The sequence below is a fragment of the Rhinichthys klamathensis genome, unplaced genomic scaffold (genome assembly GCF_029890125.1).
Source record: "Rhinichthys klamathensis goyatoka isolate OS25496 unplaced genomic scaffold, OSU_Roscu_1.1 h1tg000657l_1, whole genome shotgun sequence".
Taxonomy (NCBI): Eukaryota; Metazoa; Chordata; class Actinopteri; order Cypriniformes; family Leuciscidae; genus Rhinichthys; species Rhinichthys klamathensis.
In genome coordinates, this window is record NW_026607100.1 from 348,047 (window position 1) to 369,397 (window position 21,351).

At 41.8% G+C, this 21,351-nt stretch overlaps 1 protein-coding gene across 2 annotated transcripts in view; it reads left to right on the forward strand.

The window, feature by feature from the left end:
- Positions 1-21,351, forward strand: part of dscamb (Down syndrome cell adhesion molecule b) — a 173,110-nt gene that overhangs the window by 17,424 nt on the left and 134,335 nt on the right. For both annotated transcript variants that reach the window (XM_056241621.1, XM_056241622.1), the window contains exon 2: positions 19,122-19,439. In XM_056241621.1, coding sequence (XP_056097596.1) covers positions 19,122-19,439 — 318 coding nt within the window. The remainder of the gene's footprint in view (positions 1-19,121; positions 19,440-21,351) is intronic.

Below are 21,351 nucleotides of genomic sequence, written 5' to 3' on the forward strand. Positions count from 1 at the left end.
GTGTGTGTGTGTGTGACGAAGGGATTCCTGCCGCTGTTTTGACTCCTTTACACATTTAATAAGCTCTTCACGAGATCTCAGCTAAAAATACTATCATATGTACGCATTCAACGAGCACATTTAGCCCAGAACACATCATTGTTTTGTTTGTTCGAGAAGTTCTGTGACAAAATATGAAATGTCAAAATGTTTTTGTTAGTGCTGTCAAACGATTAAAATATTTAATCGCGATTAATCGCATTAATGTCATAGTTAACTCGCGATTAATCGCAATTAATCGCACATTTTTATCTATTCTAAATGTCTCTTGATTTCTTTTTGTCCCATTATTTTTCTCATTTTAATGCTCTTATCAACATGGAAAAGTGGATCGGTTTGCTTTGTGCACATGTTTTTAATTGAAAACATCATTGGCATATATTGTGTTCAATTTCACACTAACATTCTCACTTGGAGCAAATAATCTCTCACACAATGTAACACTGTCCATCAATAAAAGGGTGAAAGAAATACTGACGAGGTCCTGATGTTGACGAGGGGGCGGAGAATTCGCATCAGCTGTGTGTGTGTGTGTGTGTGTGTGTGTGCTTGGCCATCATCAAGTGGTGTTTCAGACTGGACGTGCTGCGATGATGATAGCTCAGTTCACAACGACAAAACACACAGATCACTTTGGTCTCGTCAATGGGACCATTTGGCAACTTTTTAAAAGTAAACTTTCCATTCAGAATCTTATTGGCATCCATTTCGGCGTCTCGCGCTCGTCATCCACTCAAAACGTAACGTTAACCAACTATTTGGCCGGCTCGCAAGCCCAAACGAGTGTGTGCGGCGTCGTGCTTGTTGTTTTGTGCTGGTCTAGCTAGATCCCCTTGCGCTTTGGTCGACGAAGCAACAAAACGTCCTTGCGCGGTGCAAGTCATTGAAATCAATGGGTTTCATAGCGTAGCGCCTCGCATGCCGCGTCCTGTTGCAAAAGCATGTGAAAAAAACTACAAAGCTTTCTAGGCCAAAAAAGACTGTTAATCGCGCGATAAAAAAATTAACGCCGTTAAAATGGGTTTGCGTTAACGCCGTTAATAACGCGTTTAACTGACAGCCCTAGTTTTTGTTTTTCTATCTTTTGGTTCCGTGTTAAAAATGACTTTTTCACTAACAAGTAGGACTAAATGTATCATTTTCATTTTTGGTCCGGACAAAAAGGCCCAAGAGAACCAAACACACCCTAAGGCCTTGTCCACACTAATACGTTTTCGTTTAAAACGCATCTTTTCCTCTCCGTTTTGGCCTTCCGTCCACACTGAGACGGCATTTTTAGCAACGAAACGAAGCTTTTTGAAAACGCTCTCCAAAGTGGATACACAAACTGAGGTATTTGAAAACGATAACCTAAGTTTAGTCATGTGACCCATATTGAACCCATAGATATTCATGTTTATACCGGTATTGTGTCTGTTATGTGCTATTCACTTTCACACACTTGCTAAAATATGTACTTTGCACACTCTTCACATCACAGTCCTGGAAAGATGACAGAAAATTCACTCGCATTTGCTGTCCTGCAGCAAAACATGAGAGCCGTTGTGTTTTAGACCAAACATATAATGGTGACTGAGAGCGACCTGGTGAATGATGAGATATGGTGAGATATCAGTGAATGGTGAGATATTTTGCTAAATAAAATGATCCCGCCAGAAGAATTGCGTGATAACTTGATTATGTCTGGTTTTCTCTGTATCATCTCATTATGCTTTTATGAGGGTTTTCGCATGCGCTGTAAGGTGAATTTAGCGTTTTCCGACGTTTCAGTGTGGATGAGAAACTTTTGGAAAACGCTAATGTGGACGAGAGCGTTTTGAAACAAATCTATCCGGATTAATGCAGACGTAGCCTGAGACAGGAGTGCCCAATCCTGTTCCTGATACCTGCAGAGTTCAGATCCAATCCGGATCCAACACGCCTGCTAGTAATTATCAAGTGCTCCTGAAGATCTTAATAAGCTGGCTCATTTGTGTTCGATCAGGGTTGGAGCTGAACTTTGCAGGAAGGTAGATCTCCAGGAACAGGATTGTGCACCCCTGACCTTAGACAATGATAATGGAGGACCAAATTCACTATACACCTTATTTATAAAACATACTATGTGTAGATAAGCAGATGAACCCAGAATATTAAAGTCCCCCTGTGGTGAAAATCAAGCTTTTAATGTTGTTTATATGTCTATGTGGTGTTTTTAATATGCTTAAAATGACAAACCATGTGTAAATTCATAAGTCGACAGCATTGCTGAGTATTTTCTGCTTAAAACTGCAGTGAATCAAAGACAGTCTCAAAAACACGGTTTGAAATCGCTGGTGTTTCTGACGTCACAAACTACCTTGTAACCAATCAGATCAACGTGTGATCGTCAACCAGTGGATCTCTGAGCGGCTGTGAGTGAGTGGAGGCGGGGCTTATTTGCATATACATAGAACCGCGTATACTAAATGAGGCAAGGGTGTCGAGTTACATTCAAGATATTTTAAGGCAGGAAGAACTTTTTTTCAAGGAAAAAATGTTTGAATATGTAATTTTTGTGATCAAAGATTAGTTTTAAAATGATTGTCTACAGGGAGACTTTAACACAACAAGCAGTTTTATGTTAAGAGATTTCCCATAGAAAAGCATTTTAAAGAAAACGCTCTATATGCAATTTAGCGAGTTGCGTTCATATTCTGGGTTCATCTGCGTGCCTGTATATAGAATGCATCATAAATAAGGTGCATATTGAATTTGATATTTCAATATTACTGGGCATGTTAAACGTTTTTCAATGATTGAAATACTAGAGCAGTTCTATGGATGTTTTGTCCTCCAGGTCTCTTAGTCACATGACTGACAACTATGGAAAAAACTAAGGACTTATAATTGACCGTTGACAAACACCAAACACACAAGCATTGGGCTCTATACACACATTTTGATTTTTGAGTTTACAGTGATATTGGGATGTTTTAGAATACTGTTGCCATTCGTTTGGATGAAAACTAGATAGATAGTGAATACAAATCACAAAACTTGAAGGTCTTTGTTAATGTCAGTTTGTAATGATACTAGACAGTGGTAGATTTGTTGGTTTATTTGTGGTGTTAGTGTTTGCCTCATCAGCATTGATCGCACCATTGCTCAGATCAAATGCACCAGTGGCCCTGAAAGCTGTTTAGGATGGATGATTAGGCAGCTGAAGATGACAAATGCGCTTGCGTGTGATTGACTAGTCACCCTAAATTTGAGTCAGAGACTAGCGTTCTGCCTGTTGTGTTTTTAAATACATGTATAATTGTTCTTTTGCCCATTTCATGCTTTACTGGTTAATATTTCATCTATATCTATAACTATAAGGTCCAAATGTTGCCATTGGTTTTGTACAAGTTTGCCAGTAACTTTTTAGGAACTGGCATGATCCATCTCAAATTGTAAGAATAATTTTGTGACCCTCACCAACACAGTGTTGGGAAAGCTACATTTGCAGCCTGTCATTTAAAGTCATTCTACGGGTAAATATCATTATCTGATGATATAATTTATCATTTAATCTGTACGGTAGTTTTGTGGCACAACAGCAATTGTGCCAGGGTTTTTTAAATAAAGGAACAGAGAGGGCAGTTTTGGATGAACCGATTCACCAATGGCTTTCTAATATTAGAGAGAGAGAGAGAGAGAGAGAGAGAGAGAGAGAGAGAGAGAGAGGGGGGGGGGGGGGGGGGTCGTTTAGTACAAACTGACTCTTACTAGAATAAATCGCTTGAAATGAGAGAGTCATTAAATGTACCAATTCACTTGTTACTGAAAAAAAAACCTACAGTTGTGACGTTATTTGAGTAAGCGATTCAAATGAAATTGCACTTTGTTTGAAATAATCAAAACTAAAATATGATATTCCTGTTTTTGTGATAAGTGCTGATACAGACAGATAACCCCCCCCCCCCCTTTACCCTCATTCACTATTCATTACATTTGTACACTAATAGTCCACTCAAAGGAGTTATTAAAAATGAGTAAGTGAATTTGGACACTGAGTGCACAGGAAAGATTGTCACTTTTTGCATGGTTTGTCCTTGCTATTTAATATAAAAATAAAGCAAATTGCTTTGTGTCATCTGCATTGGTAAGCTCCATGAAAACAAACTAGCTTGAGTAAAGCGTGATTAAACAACTTAATAATACATTTAAAAGGGAATAACGCGTGTGTGTTTCCGTTGTGGCTGTCATCTTCTGGTGAGATGTAGGAATTTACCACTAGAAATGACTGTCCCCTCAAATAGCGCACTATACAGTATATAAGGATAAGCTATATTTTTGTTTTTTCACATTGGGTGCATGTTTTTTTTAAGTCCTCCTGTAGTCAATAATTGTATCCCTTAAAACTCCAAAATTACATATTTAAAAGTTTTTTCCTCGGAAAAAAATATTCATGCCTTAAAATATCTTGAATGTAACTCGACACCCTTGGATCATTTAGTATACGCGGTTCTATGAATATGCAAATGAGCCCTGCCTCCACTCACTCACTCAGCTCAGAGATCCACTGGTTGACGATCACACGTTGATCTGATTGGTTACAAGGTAGTTTGTGACGTCAGAAACACCAGCGATTTCAAACCGTGTTTTTGAGACTGTCTTTGGTTCACTGCAGTTTTAAGCAGAAAATACTCAGCAATGCTGTCGACTTATGAATTTACACATGATTTGTCTTAAAGCATATTAAAAACGCCACATAGACATATAAACAACAGTAAAAAACTTGATTTTCACCACAGGGGGACTTTCAATTCCCGGCTATGCAAAAAAACAATCTTATTATAAAATATTATCAAAACTATTATTTGTATTTAAAAACTATTTTTATCACAAATTAATTAAACAAATTCTGAAATATATTTATGCAAAATACTTGGATTTAGCGCTGGAAATAAACATTTTGTAACTTTTCTTCACCCACCATCTCTCTTAACGTTAAGCAAAATTGTGCTAAAAAAAAAAGAAAAAAAAAAGTGCTCATTTCTAGAAATCAGACTGAATTAACATTACATTAAATTACAATTTAAAAGGCTAAATATGGCCTGGCTTCTAAAGGAAAACGCTGAGGCTCGGTTTCACAGGCAGGGCTTATTAGCCTTAGATTAAACCAGGAGTAGCCTAGACCTTAGTTAAATTAGGACATTTAAGTAGCTTTTATAAACATAACTTAGGGTACATTAACACGACAACGATATGCTTAAAACGGAGAAGTTGTTCCTTTGAGTTTTCCGCGTACAGACGACACCAGAGCCATAGAGAGAGAGAGTTGTGACACTCCCATAGACCGCCATAGGAACTCTGGAATGCGGAAGTAACGCGTTTCGTGGAGCGGCCAATAGTTCCAAAGACTGATAGTTCCAGCATTGAACCCCATTCATTTTCAGTGCTTCCGAAGTACCCTCGCTGGCAAATTAATGAAATTACTGTATTTTTTTACTTTTACACACATTAGCCGATCTCTCGTGAATCTAGTCACTAGTTATATTTTATGTAGCCAGTTTTAGTAAATGTTTATTTGAAGATAATAGGTTAATTGCAGCGATAGCTTACGTGACCAACACTTCACTAACGTTAGCTAACTTACGGTAACTGATGTATATAATATATAATACTTTTAATAATATTTTATATATATATACACTCACCTGAAGGATTATTAGGAACACCATACTAATACTGTGTTTGACCCCCTTTCGCCTTCAGAACTGCCTTAATTCTACGTGGCATTGATTCAACAAGGTGCTGAAAGCATTCTTTAGAAATGGTGGCCCATATTGATAGGATAGCATCTTGCAGTTGATGGAGATTTGTGGGATGCACATCCAGGGCACGAAGCTCCCGTTCCACCACATCCCAAAGATGCTCTATTGGGTTGAGATCTGGTGACTGTGGGGGTCATTTTAGTACAGTGAACTCATTGTCATGTTCAAGAAACCAATTTGAAATGATTCGAGCTTTGTGACATGGTGCATTATCCTGCTGGAAGTAGCCATCAGAGGATGGGTACATGGTGGCCATAAAGGGATGGACATGGTCAGAAACAATGCTCAGGTAGGCCGTGGCATTTAAACGATGCCCAATTGGCACTAAGGGGCCTAAAGTGTGACAAGAAAACATCCCCCACACCATTACACCACCACCACCAGCCTGCACAGTGGTAAGAAGGCATGATAGATCCATGTTCTCATTCTGTTTACGCCAAATTCTGACTCTACCATCTGAATGTCTCAACAGAAATCGAGACTCATCAGACCAGGCAACATTTTTCCAGTCTTCAACTGTCCAATTTTGGTGAGCTCTTGCAAATTGTAGCCTCTTTTTCCTATTTGTAGTGGAGATGAGTGGTACCCGGTGGGGTCTTCTGCTGTTGTAGACCATCCACCTCAAGGTTATGCGTGTTGTGGCTTCACAAATGCTTTGCTGCATACCTCGGTTGTAACGAGTGGTTATTTCAGTCAAAGTTGCTCTTCTATCAGCTTGAATCAGTCGGCCCATTCTCCTCTGACCTCTAGCATCAACAAGGCATTTTCGCCCACAGGACTGCCCCATACTGGATGTTTTTCCCTTTTCACACCATTCTTTGTAAACCCTAGAAATGGTTGTGCGTGAAAATCCCAGTAACTGAGCAGATTGTGAAATACTCAGACCGGCCCGTCTGGCACCAACAACCATGCCACACTCAAAATTGCTTAAATCACCTTTCTTTCCCATTCTGACATTCAGTTTGGAGTTCAGGAGATAGTCTTGACCAGGACCACACCCCTAAATGCATTGAAGCAACTGCCATGTGATTGGTTGATTAGATAATTTCATTAATGAGAAATTGAACAGGTGTTCCTAATAATCCTTTAGGTGAGTGTATATAGCCTATATATAATATTATATATACATACACACACACACACACACACCACACACACACACACACACACCACACACACACACACACACACACACACACACACACACACACACACACACACACACACACACACACACACACACACACACACACACACACACACACACACACACACACACACACACACACACACACACACACACACACACACACACACAGTTAATTTATTTAAATGGGTTAGGGTTATGCATATGTGCTTATATGTATTTAGGAACATAGTTAATTCACTCATTAACTATCTCTCCGGTTTAATTTTATGAAGAATATTTTTCGGTTGAATATTTACCAAACATTGCTGTATATAGTCGTTGCTTTCTACGTTATGGGAACAGTACATTTCCCTCCTAAATCATTCATTTGTACATGCACAGCGTAATTATTTATATTTTATGTTGGTTGGAATTATGAACGGACCGCAGACCTCTTTGCGTGATCACGAAGCGGAATTTATAAGCAAGATCACGGGAATCAATAGCCTAATACAGCCCAGTTGTGCTAAAATAAATATCATGAGACGTCCATCATCAGATGAATGACATGGAAAAGTTAAGTTAGAGCCGTTAAAGCCAGTGCTACTACCCATGCGAACATGAACATAAGCTTTTCCCTCCAAAAATATAGCCTAAAACTTATCTAAGTTGTCACCCTGCCTCTCCAAATGCAAAACTGACATTAACTAAATGCAATAACAGCTTAAAAAGTACTTGGTTGTGTGTTTTATTTTATATCTACCGTTTAATAATGCAATCGCTGCTGTCTGTCCATAGAAGAACATGACAGCCGGCGTATGTTTTGGAACTATTGGGGCTTACATGAACCACGTGACAGCCGTCGCTGCAACATCAAAGCGTGTCGCAACTCTTTCTCTCAATGGCTCTGGACGACACCATTGTCAAAACGATCCCCATTCACACGGATCCGTGAAAACGGCTAAAATCGCTGTATTCCTCTGCCAGGCCACTAGATGGCGATGAAACACTAGACTGGCATGTGCATGACGTCATCGTCTTCAGAGATGCGTGCTTTTGTTGTTTACGCAGAAACCCGTTTCCAAAAGTTTGCGTTTTCAGCCAACCAAAACGCCATTGTCGTGTAAATGAACGGACAAAACGCATAAAAAGTTTTCCGTTTTTAGTTGAAAACGGTGTCGTGTAAACAGCCATTAAGAAATCTCTTGAGACAAAACATTGACACCGACATATTTTAAGTTGCTTTCAGTTAAAACAGCCCAAACACGCATTTTAGTCTGGCACTAAACTTAAGCCTTTTCTGTGAAACTGGGCATGTGAGTGTGGACATTTATATTCACAAATTTTAGTAGATATTGGCAACTTGTGGATATTCTCTTCGAGGCCTGAGATTCTGACTGTCGGTCTTTTGCCTTTGGCATAAAGCTCATCTCCCGGTGCTCTCAAAGCCAACACTTCTTAGCATGCTGTCAATATGGCAAAAAGCTCTTAGATTCCTCAATTCCTGAATCTTCCTCATCCCATCATCAATACACATTCCGCTGTTTTGTTCCTCAATCAGTCAGTGGTTTAGTTGAGTGAATAATTCAATGACTCGCTCATAATTACACTCAGTTGTTGCCACAAAGTGAATCGAAAATCAATCAGTATCTCCAAACCTGTAAACATTGCAGAATAAATCCATTTTTGAGCATCTCAGTTTGAGTATGATTGTGTGCGCGCACAAATGCACAGATAATTACTGTATATGGGGTTTAAAAATCATGCAAATTGTGTGGGTGTTTCTGAAATGCCCTACTAAAGTCACCTTGGCTTGTTGTTAGCCACTTTCCATCAGGTTCAGCCCATGTCTCAGGTGACACGACATTAAAGGCCTACAGGCAAAGCAAGGCCAGTGCATTAGAGTCAACTGCCATCCCAATCACTCTGCCAGCCCAAATAAAAGGATGGGTTGATGTATTTGATGTACCAGCCTTCACATGAGAGAGCAGTTTAATATTGAATAGAGTTCAGTTTTTCTTCCAAAGCAATACCCAAAGAGAGAAAAACCTTGGTTAATTATGAATGCACCCAATACATTATTAAACAGTGTCACTTTTTCGTCTTTATGGTTCATCTCATGAAAAATTATGACAATTGTGAATTTTTCCTCCGTGTTGTTGAGCATCGAAGTGCTGTTTTCCTGTACATTCGGATGTGTGGCCCTTTCAAGAAGGATTTGATGTGACTTCTGCTTTTGGACATTTTATGCTTTATTTTTTAAAGAAAAAAACAAAGCTTTAAGAATGATACCTTGTCAGAGCAAACTCATCTCTCAAACTGAGATGTTGTGGATTCAAATAATAATATAAAGTCCCCCTCTAGTCAACAATTGTATCCCTTAAAACTCATCTTTGATCACTAAAATTACATATTTAAATGTCTTCATGCCTTAAAATAGCTTGAATGTAACTCTACACCCTTGCCTCATTTAGTATCGCCTCCTCCTGCTTTCTTTATCACATTATGAACTGCATTTCCCATGACTCATTGCCTGGACTCATCATGTGCTGATTGCTTCCACATGTGTGTTATTATTTCGTTAAGCCCTGTGTGTGTTCATTCATTCTTTGCGAAGTCTAGCGCCATGTTAGAGTTACACTGCATTTTGGATTGCTATCTCAGGTTTCCTTGTCATGGTTTTGTTCTTCTGCCTGTCTCCCTGTTTTCCTGCGCCTTGGACCTTTTATTATTATCTGGATTGATTACTCTGTGGATTTGACCTTGTGCTTGTTTTATGGATTAAACCTACATCCGCCATGTTGTCATGATCACGTGACCTACCAGCGTCGAATGTGCACGTCAAAATCTCGCCAGAAGAAATAGGTCATCCGGGTACTTTTGCCAACTCTTTTTTAAGTATTGTGAATAGGGCTTGGGCGCCGCATTGCATTCTGGGACGTGGCGGCCATGTTGACAGCTTCGCGAATGTAAAGATACAGCACGTCGTACGAGGAGAAGCAGCAGAGTTGGGAGAAAGAAAAGAAAAAAGATGTTAAAATCCCTAAAAGGATGTGGAATTTACCGGGATACGTTAAATAGGGAAGCCAGGGACCGGTAACGTTATGGGGACAAAATCGGCACTTTTAACGGTTTGGATCCATATGAAATTTCCAACAAACAGTGTGAGCACAGTAACTTAATCCGGACAAAGGTAAACTGCGCTCCACCTAGCTGCTAGTTTAACAGTTAGTGCTTCTGCTAACAAACATTCACACATGTAACGTAGTTAGTAGCTGTTTTAAGCAAAACTTAAGTTAGTAAGCAAAACGATGCTTAGGGCAAGGGGGTAACGTTAGCAACAGGACAACAGTACAGAGACTGACAGGTCCGATGGAAGGGCTAACGTTAATGTTACGAGAGTATTTAAATACGGGATATTTTACAGGAAAATACTAAAACGGGAAGATTGCGGGAAAAGATCTCAAATACGTGAGAAACCCGGAAAAACGGGAGGGTTGACGGCTAACGTTACTAACTACAGTTCCCTTTCGAGGGAACTCTACACTGCGTCGAGAATCGACACTTTGGGGACGCTCCCTAAGCGTGCGCCTCTGAAGTATGAATGAAACTAATCCAATCCTGATTGGTGTTGCGTCGTGACGTAACATGTGACGGCATACCCGGAAGTATAAAAGTGACACTGTCACAACACACACTAGCTTTCGCTCTTCAGCAAGCGCTCTGTGTTGAAACTGTCTGTCTTATTTGGTGTTGTTTGTCAATCAGTTGATCAGAATGGCCAGCGAACAATTTAAAAGATGTGTGCATCCTTGCCCTCGTTTTATTACGGGTGGGGACACACATGCTTTGTGTGTGAATTGTTTGGGAGCACAGCATGCACAGGCAGCTCTTGAGGGAGCTGTTTGTGCAGACTGTGAAGCACTTCCTATTAGAGTGCTGCGCTCCCGGCTGGCGTGCTTTGATGAGCACGGTCAGGCTCGCGTTCCCCACGGTTCTGGTCCCGCGTCCGTTGAGGCGGCGCGACGATTGAGATCGCGGGGTTCGCAGCGGGATCTTACAGATGAGAATGAGACTGCTGCGGCACTTTCTCATTCTTCGTCTGAGGATCCCGTAGCCCCTGAGAGTGGTACAGGAGCCCGCATCGCGGCTTCTCCTGCCCACGATCAGGTCCCAATGCTTGAGCTCTCTGCTTCCGAGGAAGTGGATGTGCTCAGTATTGATGCGGATGACCGTGATTTGAGCGCGCCAGTTCACGGCCAAAGCTATGAGGAGCTGGTAGAGGTTGTGACTCGTGCTGTGGCCAGACTTAACATTAGCTGGCCACATGATGAGCAAGGAACGCAAGTGAAAGCAAGCTTGATGATTCCTGCAGCACAGGTCACAACCTTAGTTCCGGGCTAACTGTTTTTCCCCAATCTTACAAATAAAGAGATAAGAACTCTCCGGGAAAAAAACAAACAAACAAAAAACACTCTTTTTCACCTGTACTCTAAGACGATTTTACAGGCGTATAATGGCACTAAACGTACCATAGCTTATTGTAGCAGTTATGATGGTTGAGAGACATCAGTGGCTTAATTTGTCTGGTATAAAAAAGGGAAGACAAATATTTTCTGCTGAACGCTCCGCTATCACATTCTGGCCTGTTCTCCGACGCTGTAACTTCTATCGTCGACAGGTTTATGAATAAATAAATAAAATAAATATATATATATATATAAAAATAAATATATATATATATAAAACTATATATGTTGTCCCGCCGTTTTTGAACGTTTCGGGCTACATCGATTTCCAGCGAACGCACACCGTGGCGTTCACCCCAAGAGCTTGCAACCGGGCACCGACTATGATCACAAAATTTTTCTAGACTTTTTCCTGCCGGTCATCTGCTTCAGGAAGTCGAGAATAGTGCTCGAGAAACACCCGAGGCCGGTCCCAAGGGGCTGGTTCCCTTAGTAGATTTTGTAGAATGGCAACGCCTTCCAATTATCTCTATGGGTCCTGAATATTTTTAAATATGGGTACGGACTGCAGTTCGGTTACCGACCTCCCAGCTTTGTTGGGGTCGTACCGACCGCAGGGGTTCCAGAACAGGCTCGGGTTATGGAACAAGAGGTACAGACTCTACTGGAGTTAAGGGGCCATAGAGAGTGTTCCCCTACCAGATAGAAAGTCCAGGTGTTACAGCCGGTACTTTTTAGTTCCAAAGGAGGATGTTGGACTGAGGCCAATTTTAGATCTAAGGCTATTGACTTGTTCTTTGAGGAGATCCAGGTTCAAAAGGCTTACAATTTCCACTATCGGAAACCAAATCAGATCCGAGGACTGGTTTGGCATGGTAGATCTAAATGTTGGGGCTGTCCACTCAGTTGCAGGGCAACCGATGTTGTTCTTGCAGCGGGGCCCGGAAACGATGCGTATTGCCCGCCGTCTATGACGCTTTGGGCCGCATCATTTTCCAGGGAACGCACTCTGCGTCGTCTGTCCTCGAAAAATAAAAGACGAGCATCAGTTATGGTCACGAAAACCGTATCGACTACAGCCTGCCGGTCTTCCGCTTCAGGCAGTCGAGAAGGGTGCTCGGAAACCACCAGAGACCAGTCTCGAGAGGCTGGATCGGATGTGGTTCTTGCAGCGGGGCCCGGAAACGATGTGTACTGCCCGCCGTCTATGACGCTTCGGGCCGCATCATTTTCCAGCGAATGCACTATGCGTCGTTTTTCCTCAAAAAAAAAAAAAAAAAAAACGAGCATCAGTTATGGTTACGAAAACCGCATCGACTACAGCCTGCCGGTCTTCCGCTTCAGGCAGTTGAGAAGGGTGCTCGGAAACCACCAGAGACCAGTCTCGAGAGGCTGGATCGGATGTGGTTCTTGCAGCGTGGCCCGGAAACGATGTGTACTGCCCGCCGTCTATGACGCTTCGGGCCGCATCATTTTCCAGCGAACGCACTATGCGTCGTTTTTCCTCGAAAAATAAAAAAAAACGAGCATCAGTTATGGTTACGAAAACCGTATCGACTACAGCCTGCCGGTCTTCCGCTTCAGGCAGTCGAGAAGGGTGCTCGGAAACCACCAGAGGCCAGTCTCGAGAGGCTGGTTCTCTTAGATCGGGTTCTTCCGTTCGGCCTAGCACTCTCTCCCCGCATGTTCATGTGTAGGTTTATGGATGCGACTCTGGCTCCACTGAGGCTTCAGGGCATCCGTACACTGAATTACTTCGACGACTGGCTCTTATTGGCCCAGTCTCGAGGAATGGCAGTTCGGCATTGAGATGTCGTCCTTGGTCAAGATTAGAATCGGGGGTTGAGACTCAACACTATGTGTTGGAACCAGCTCAGAAGACAGCTCTTCTGGGCATGAAATGGAATTCGGTTACAATGCAGGCACGTATGTCTCCTGCTCGTATCGAATCCATCCTGGCCATGGTGTCCGGGATAAAGCTAGGCCAGGCCATCACTGAAAAGCAGTTTCAAAACTGCTGGGCCTCATGATAGCGGCATCCAACATTATACATTTGGGCCTTCTACACATGAGGCCCCTTCAGTGGTGGCTGAGAGCCAAGGGTTTTTTCCCTCAAGGGGAATCTGTTCCGTATAGTCAGAGTTACGCGCAGATGCCTTCGTTCTCTGGTAATTTGGAAGAAACCTTGGTTCCTATCCCACAGGCCAGTGCTGGGAGCGTCATGTCGCCGGAAAACCGTTTCGACAGTCGCCTCCCTCACTGGTTGGGGCGCGGTCATGGACGGCCGCTTTGGCCAGGGGTCTGTGGCAGGACCATCATCATTCTTGGCACATAAACTGTCTAGAGATGATGGCTGTGTTCAGGGCTTTGAGGAGCTTCCTCCCAGACATTAATGGTTACCATGTCTTAGTACGATCAGACAATACGTCTGTGGTAGCTTATCTGAACCAACAAGGGGGACTCAGATCGCGCCCTCTGTGCAGACTGGCGCATCAGATCATTCTTTGGTCCCAGGGGAAAATACTCTCTATCAGAGCAATGTATATTCCGGGGGTTCAGAATCAGGGAGCAGACATCCTGTCGAGGCAGGGGCTGAGGCCCGGGGAATTTAGACTTCATCCAGATGTGGTGAAGTCAGTATGGGAGAGGTTTGGACCATTGGAAGTGGATCTGTTTGCGTCTCGAGAGACGTCCCACTGTCCACTTTGGTTCTCCCTCACACATCCAACCCCACTGGGGTTGGATGCCATGGTACAGGCCTGGCCGAGGCTTCGCCTGTACGCATTTCCCCCCGCTCTGCTCCCGGGAGTCCTGGAGAGGGTCCGTCAAGAGGGCATCAGTCTACATTCTGGTTGCCCCGAGGTGGCCGACCCGAGTATGGTTTTCAGACATAATATCACTCCTGATAGCTTCGCCATGGCAGATTCCTCTGAGGAGGGATCTGTTGTCTCAGGCAGAGGGCACAGTCTTCCACCCTCACCCAGAGCTGTGGAAGCTGTGGGTCTGGCCTCTGAGGGGGTTCAGTACCTAAATGCTGGTCTATCAGCTGGAGTAGTTGAAACCATACTTAGCTCTAGGGCTCCATCTACTAGGAGATTATATGGCCTCAAGTGGAATGTGTTTTCACTTGGTGTAGAGAACATGAGTTGGACCCAGTTAACTGCCCGGTGGCTTCAGTTCTGGAGTTTCTTCAAGATCGTTTCTCTGCGGGTCTCTCCCCTTCCACGCTTAAGGTGTACGTGGCTGCCATTGCGGCTTTCCACTCACCTTTAAGTGATGGGCCTCTGGGGAGGCACCAGTTGGTCATTTGTTTTCTCCGTGGTACTTGGAGGATGAGACTGGCAACCAGGTCCAGGGTTCCTGCCTGGGACCTGGCAATAGTTCTGGAAGGGTTGTCCCTGGCCCCCTTCGAACCTCTACAGTCGGCTTCGCCTAAGGACTTAACGCTGAAAATGGTTTTTCTCTTAGCTATTACCTCACTTAAGAGGGTGGGAGATCTCCAAGCCCTGGTACACCAGCTTGCTTGGAGTTTGCCCCTGGCAGAGTAAAGCTTTTTTGCACCCGAGTCCGGGCTACGTGCCTAAAGTATCGAATACGGCTCGGTCTACAGTTCTTCAGGCATTCCATCCTCCACCTCATGTGTCGGCAGAAGAAGAGAAGCTTAATTTGCTCTGCCCCGTCAGAGCTTTAAGGGTGTACCTTGAGAGGTCCTCTTCTTGGAGAAGGTCGGACCAATTATTAGTATGTTTTGGGTCACCTAAGAAGGGGCTCCCGGCATCCAAGCAAACTATTAGTTTTTGGATTGTTCAGGCTATTACTGAGGCTTACAAGGTGCGCGATTTGCCTTCACCTTTAGCCGTGAGGGCTCACTCAACTAGAAGCATGGCTTCTTCTAGGGCCCTTCTTTCGGGAGTTCCTCTACAGGAGATCTGTGAGGCAGCCGGTTGGGCTACTCCACATACTTTTATTAGGTTCCACCTTCCTAGTACGCCTGGCACACACGTGCTCAGTCCTTGCTGAGTGCCTAAACAGTTTCACTCCGGGACAGGCCTATTCGGTGCGTGGCCTAGTGGGCACTCGTTCCCCAAAGTGTCGATTCTCGACGCAGTGTAGAGTTCCCTCGAAAGGGAACGTCTCGGGTTATGACTATAACCCTTGTTCCCTGAGAAGGGAACGAGACACTGCGTCGTTCTGCCACGCCCCTTGAGGCCTTGGAGCGTCTTGCTTCATCGCGAGGCTAGTGTGTGTTGTGACAGTGTCACTTTTATACTTCCGGGTATGCCGTCACATGTTACGTCACGACGCAACACCAATCAGGATTGGATTAGTTTCATTCATACTTCAGAGGCGCACGCTTAGGGAGCGTCCCCAAAGTGTCGATTCTCGACGCAGTGTCTCGTTCCCTTCTCAGGGAACAAGGGTTATAGTCATAACCCGAGACGTTTTGAAACACATAGTTAAAAGTACATGTGTGAATGTTTGTTAGCACTAACTGTTACTAAACTAGCAGCTAGGTGGAGCGCATCTTAACGTTACCTTTGTCCGGGTTACTGTGTTCCCACTGTTTGCCGACTCTTTGTTGGAAATTTCATATGGATCCAAACCGTTAAAAGTGCCGATTTTGTCCACATACCGGTCCCTGGTTTCCCTATTTAACGTATCCCGGTAAATTCCACATCCTTTTAGGGATTTTAACATCTTTTTTTCTTTTCTTTCTCCCAACTCTGCTGCTTCTCCTCGTTCGACTTGCTGTATGTTTACATTCGCGAAGCTGTCAACATGGCGGCCACGCCAAGTTATGACGTCACGACGACCAAGCCCTATTCTGGCATACTACTTTTGTCACATACTGTTTTCCGTTTACTATATAGTAGGGAAGTATGCGATTTTGTGAAGTATGCAGCTCTAGTCACTTTGATTTTAATTACATTTTTGTATGTATTTTTTTAAAACAATGATTGTGAATATTAATTCATAAAAACTATATTATATCATGGGAAGTTTTGTGGAATCACCACCATATTGCATTTTACAACCTGAACTAGCCTTGCATTTTCGAGAAAAGGTCACATGATTAGATTTGGCTGCATCTGAAATTACATTCTTCCCTACTATATAGTAGATGAAAAACAGTATGTGACAAGAGTAGTATGTCTGGATTCACAGTATTCATAAAAGAGTAGGCAAAAAGATTCTGAAGTGTGCATATGATGGGACGCTTCACTATCCCGTGAGGCCACAGGAGAGGATTGTGAATGGCAGTGAAGTGATGCTGCCAGGTCACATGATCATGACAACATGGCATACATACTACACACATTCATACTATATCGAAAATACTTTTTTAGTTGTAACAAAGTTATCACTTATTCAAAATCAGTGCCTACTCCTGAAAGTTCAGGTCGTGACTTTTTTACACAGTCAAGTTTTTTTTAATTGCACCGTATGACTTTGATTTTGCTGGCAAATGTTTTTCAAGCATTATTTAGCACTGAAGCAGTTTTTTTTTTGTCTAAGAAATAATAATAGACAGTTATACCAATTTAATATGGCTTTCTTTTTGAGAATTATGTTCTTTTAATGAGACTTGGTTCCCTTCAGAATTTTTTGAAAGAAAAGAGCATCATAACTCAACCGTCAATCCTTTCTGCTGCTGTCCAACCTTTAAGATATCCCAGATTTGCAGGAGAAGCACTGGTTACTCTCTGCAGTCTGAAATATCTTAATTAGGATTTATTCATTTGTAGTGGACACACATGGAGTTTACAATTTGTTTTACATCAGCGGGCCTTTATTTCCGAGCCGGAAGCCACACTTAAAGAGCGCTTGTCTATTAAACCGACATGAATTCATCGAGCGCACGAGTTGATTAGTGCAGAATGTGTTGAATCACTTAGGTAGCACAACGTCCTCTTGGAATGAAGATCAACAATGATTGCTTTGGTTTACAACAGAGTGAGTGAGCAAATTCTCATTGCATAAAGGCCAGAATGTTTTCACGCTCTGTAATATCGGAACAAACGCTCCGCCAAGCCTCTCGCTGGCAAAACAAGACATTTTAACAGATGGTTGCTTCAGCGTGCCACTTGATGAATGATACCATATGCCTCAGATTGCCACAGTAAAGATTATCACCATTACGAGCGCTTGTTCGCGGGTTTCGTTTGTTTGCTTGTCGGTGTTTGCTCATCAAGTGTGCCAACAACTGGTGTGTAATATCTGAGCATGTGGGCGCACATGTGTTTATGAATGCACGGCTTCTTCTGCGCGCACCTTCTGCTTTGTGAGCGAAACCCGCTGATCCTCGGGAAAAGGTTGAAACTGCTGCAATTTGAAACCTTGTTAGAAATTTATGAAGTGCTAAAATGTTTGGTCCCGAGGGAAAACACTGCCAGCTGTCACTGGTGAGCCATTTACTGCCAAGCGGAGATTGGCGCTCAGATACGGCCCGTGGCACAGCGGCGAGGAGATTTTCATCAAGACACGAGCGAGATTTAGCAATTAGCAGGAAGTCATCCATCTTGAACTTTTCCTTGGCTGTGATTAGCTACATGATGCCATGTCAGATTGTGTCAGTGTCTTAGTGTTGACCTTTAATACTCTCCGTATATATTTAGATATGCACTGTATGCGTTTGTGCTCATGTCATATATTTGCTATGATATTACATTAATATCTACTGCCAATTTAATCGGGGTTTTTTTACAATTTACAACAAGGTTTCATTAGTTAACCATAGTTATGAATGAACAATACTTCTGCAGCATTTACTTAGTAATATTATTTAAATCAAATGTTGTATTTGTTAACACTGTGTTAATGCACCGTGAACTAACACGCACGGTGTCGAACGCCTGTTTGATTTATATTAATTAACATTAACAAAGATTAATAAATACTGTAACAAATGTATTGCTGAAAGTTAGTTCATGTTAGTTAATATATCAACAAATCAGACCTTATGGTAAAGTTTTACCATATTTTTATACATTTGAGCTACAGTTGGTTTCTGTTTAACTTAATTGTAGAAAAGTACTGTTTATAATAATAATAATGAATTAAAAAAATGATTTGTGGCAAAGTATTTTCTACATAATAATTGTCATTTTATCATCATCATTTTATTAGCATTTAAAAATCGATTTTTCATCATCGTGATTTTTTTTATCCCACCCTAAACATATTTTATTTATTTATTAAATATAGTTTTTATCCCATCAATTGCCCCAATTTTTTTTTATAATTCTGTCCTAATACTGCAGTTTAGATTGTGCATTTCCTAAATGATTTTTTTATTTAGTCTTCTATCTAGGTATAATTATTTAAATCAGTTTTAATGTTAAGTAAAGTAGTTTAGATAAGTATGATAAGGTACCGTAAATAGTTTCCAAACATTTTTTTTTTTTTTACTTTTCACCCCACAGTCTTTATTGATCAATAAATGAACGGGGAAATAAAAAGGAGTACTGTGAATGGGGTGTGTTGCAAGTCAGATTCAAACTTGCTTTGTCCATATGAGCTCAGATTACTTAAATGTTTGTGCTAATCGCTAGGTGCTAACATTGGAAGTTTACACCTGAAAAGAGCCACTTGGTCACAGTTTTCTGCCTTTTTTTCCCCCGCATTACAGTCTCATTAATGCTCCTCCATCCATATTACAGTTCTCACTCACTAACTCTTGTCCTGTCTTTTCCTTGACAGTTTTCGGTGAAGATCTACGTTCCAGCTTATATTTTGTCAATGCATCTCTGCAAGAGGTAGTGTTCTCCAGCACCACAGGGGCACTGGTGCCGTGTCCCGCCGCGGCCGTGCCCCCCGCCACGCTGCGCTGGTACCTGGCCACCGGGGAGGAGATCTACGATGTCCCAGGCATCCGCCATGTGCACCCCAACGGCACGCTGCAGATCTACGGATTCCTGCCGTCCAGCTTTAGTAACCTAATCAATGACAATACATACTACTGCACAGCGGAAAACCCATCAGGGAAGATCAGGAGCCAAGATCTACACATTAAGGCCGGTCAGTCAGCTCAACAGAGCAAAAATCATAATTAAACAACATGAAACCCACTGAGAAATCTGTTTTATTATTATAATAATAGCTTTATCGTTATCATTTATTTAAAGGATTGGTTCACTTCAGAATTAACATTTCCTGATAATTTACTCACCCCCATGTCAATCCAAGGTGTTCATGTCTTTCTTTCTCCAGTCGAAAAGAAATGAAGGTTTTTGAGGAAAACATTCCAGGATTTTTCTCCATATAGTGACTTCAACAGGAACCAACGGGTCGAAGGTCCAAATGCAGTTTCAGTGCAGCTTCAAAGATCTCTACACGATCCCAGCCGAGGAATAAGAGTCTTACCTAGAGAAACCATCGGCCATTTTGCGCCACACATTACGTAATCACGTTGAAAGGTCAAGCGTGACGTAGGCGGAAGTACCGACCTGGTGTTTGCAAACCACCCGTAAAAAAAAAAAAAAAAAAAGATAAAAAAAAGATAAAACAACGATATTGGACAATTTTAAAGTTGGAGGAGTAAATGAGATGGAGTTTTACACCCTATCCTACATTTTCCGCCTGACCCTTCCAACGTGATTACGTAATGCGTGAAGTCGTGGACATACAAGACGAGCATTTGTGGTTAAAAATTATATAAATGTGTATTTTTTTCAATGGTTTGGCTAGATAAGACTCTTATTCCTCGGCTGGGATCGTGTAGAGATCTTTGAAGCTGCACTGAAACTGACATTTGGACCTTCAACCCGTTGATAACCATTGAAGTCACTATATGGAGAAAAATCCTGGAATGTTTTCCTCAAAAACCTAAATTTCTTTTCGACTGAAGAAAGAAAGACATGAACATCTTCATGAAATGAAATGGGGGTGAGTAAATTATCAGGAAATTTTGATTCTGAAGTGAACTGATCCTTTAACTCTTGGTTCTTATGTACAGCAACAATAGATACATAAATAAATAAATACATAAATAAATAAAAAGCAAATATTACATACCCTTTGAGTTTTTCAAATCTCCTACAGTTCGGCGTTGGTTAAAAGTGCTCGTAGAGCTATGCTTCTGTGACAGCTCTAAGATAGACAGATGAAAACACTGAAATATTAATGCATTTTTGCTTAGGTCAGTCATGTGTGGAGAAGACAATGCTGGAATTTGGGTCATTTATATTTTTTTACACTTCAGCCAACTGAACCAACCACACTCTTAGAAAAAAAGGTTCCGTTGGGCTCTATAAAGAACCCTAGGGTTCGCGACTCAATTTTAAAGAGCCCTTAATACTAAAAAGGTTCTAAGGAGAAATGTCTTAAATCATTGTAAAATGCTTTCACGTTTAATGGGTTATTTTTTATTTTTCTTTCTTGTGGTAAAATGTGTTTACAAGCTGTTTAATTCATACGATTAAAAAGGAATTAAGACAAAATTAATTAATTAAAACTAAATCCATAAAATTCTCCCATGATGGTAGGCTCTAAAAAAGATTCTATTTATGAAGCGCCTGACCTTTAAGGTTCTATTTAGAACCTTATCTTCTAAGAGTGCAGCAATAGACCTTATTCACTGCAGCGCCATTTTGATTTTTAACGGGAATGAAAGCGAGGCGGTGAGGGACAGACATGCATCTCATCAGTGGGTTGTACTGTTATTTAATGTGTTTTTGGATGGTTTTGCTGACGAAACATCTTTCCAAGAAGTTCCAGTAGACAAAAAACTCCAGACAACATGAGCTGTGGAAAATTATAAGTGATATAGAAGCTTTATACAGCTTTTTACTCGCTTTCATACCTATCATGGCGCTGCTCTGAATAAGGTATATATTTATTTCTTATAGCACAAATGTTTGCGATAAATTGTGATGCGCTTTATTTGATTGCCTATATTGCACACTTTAGAATATTACTATTTATTCATTTA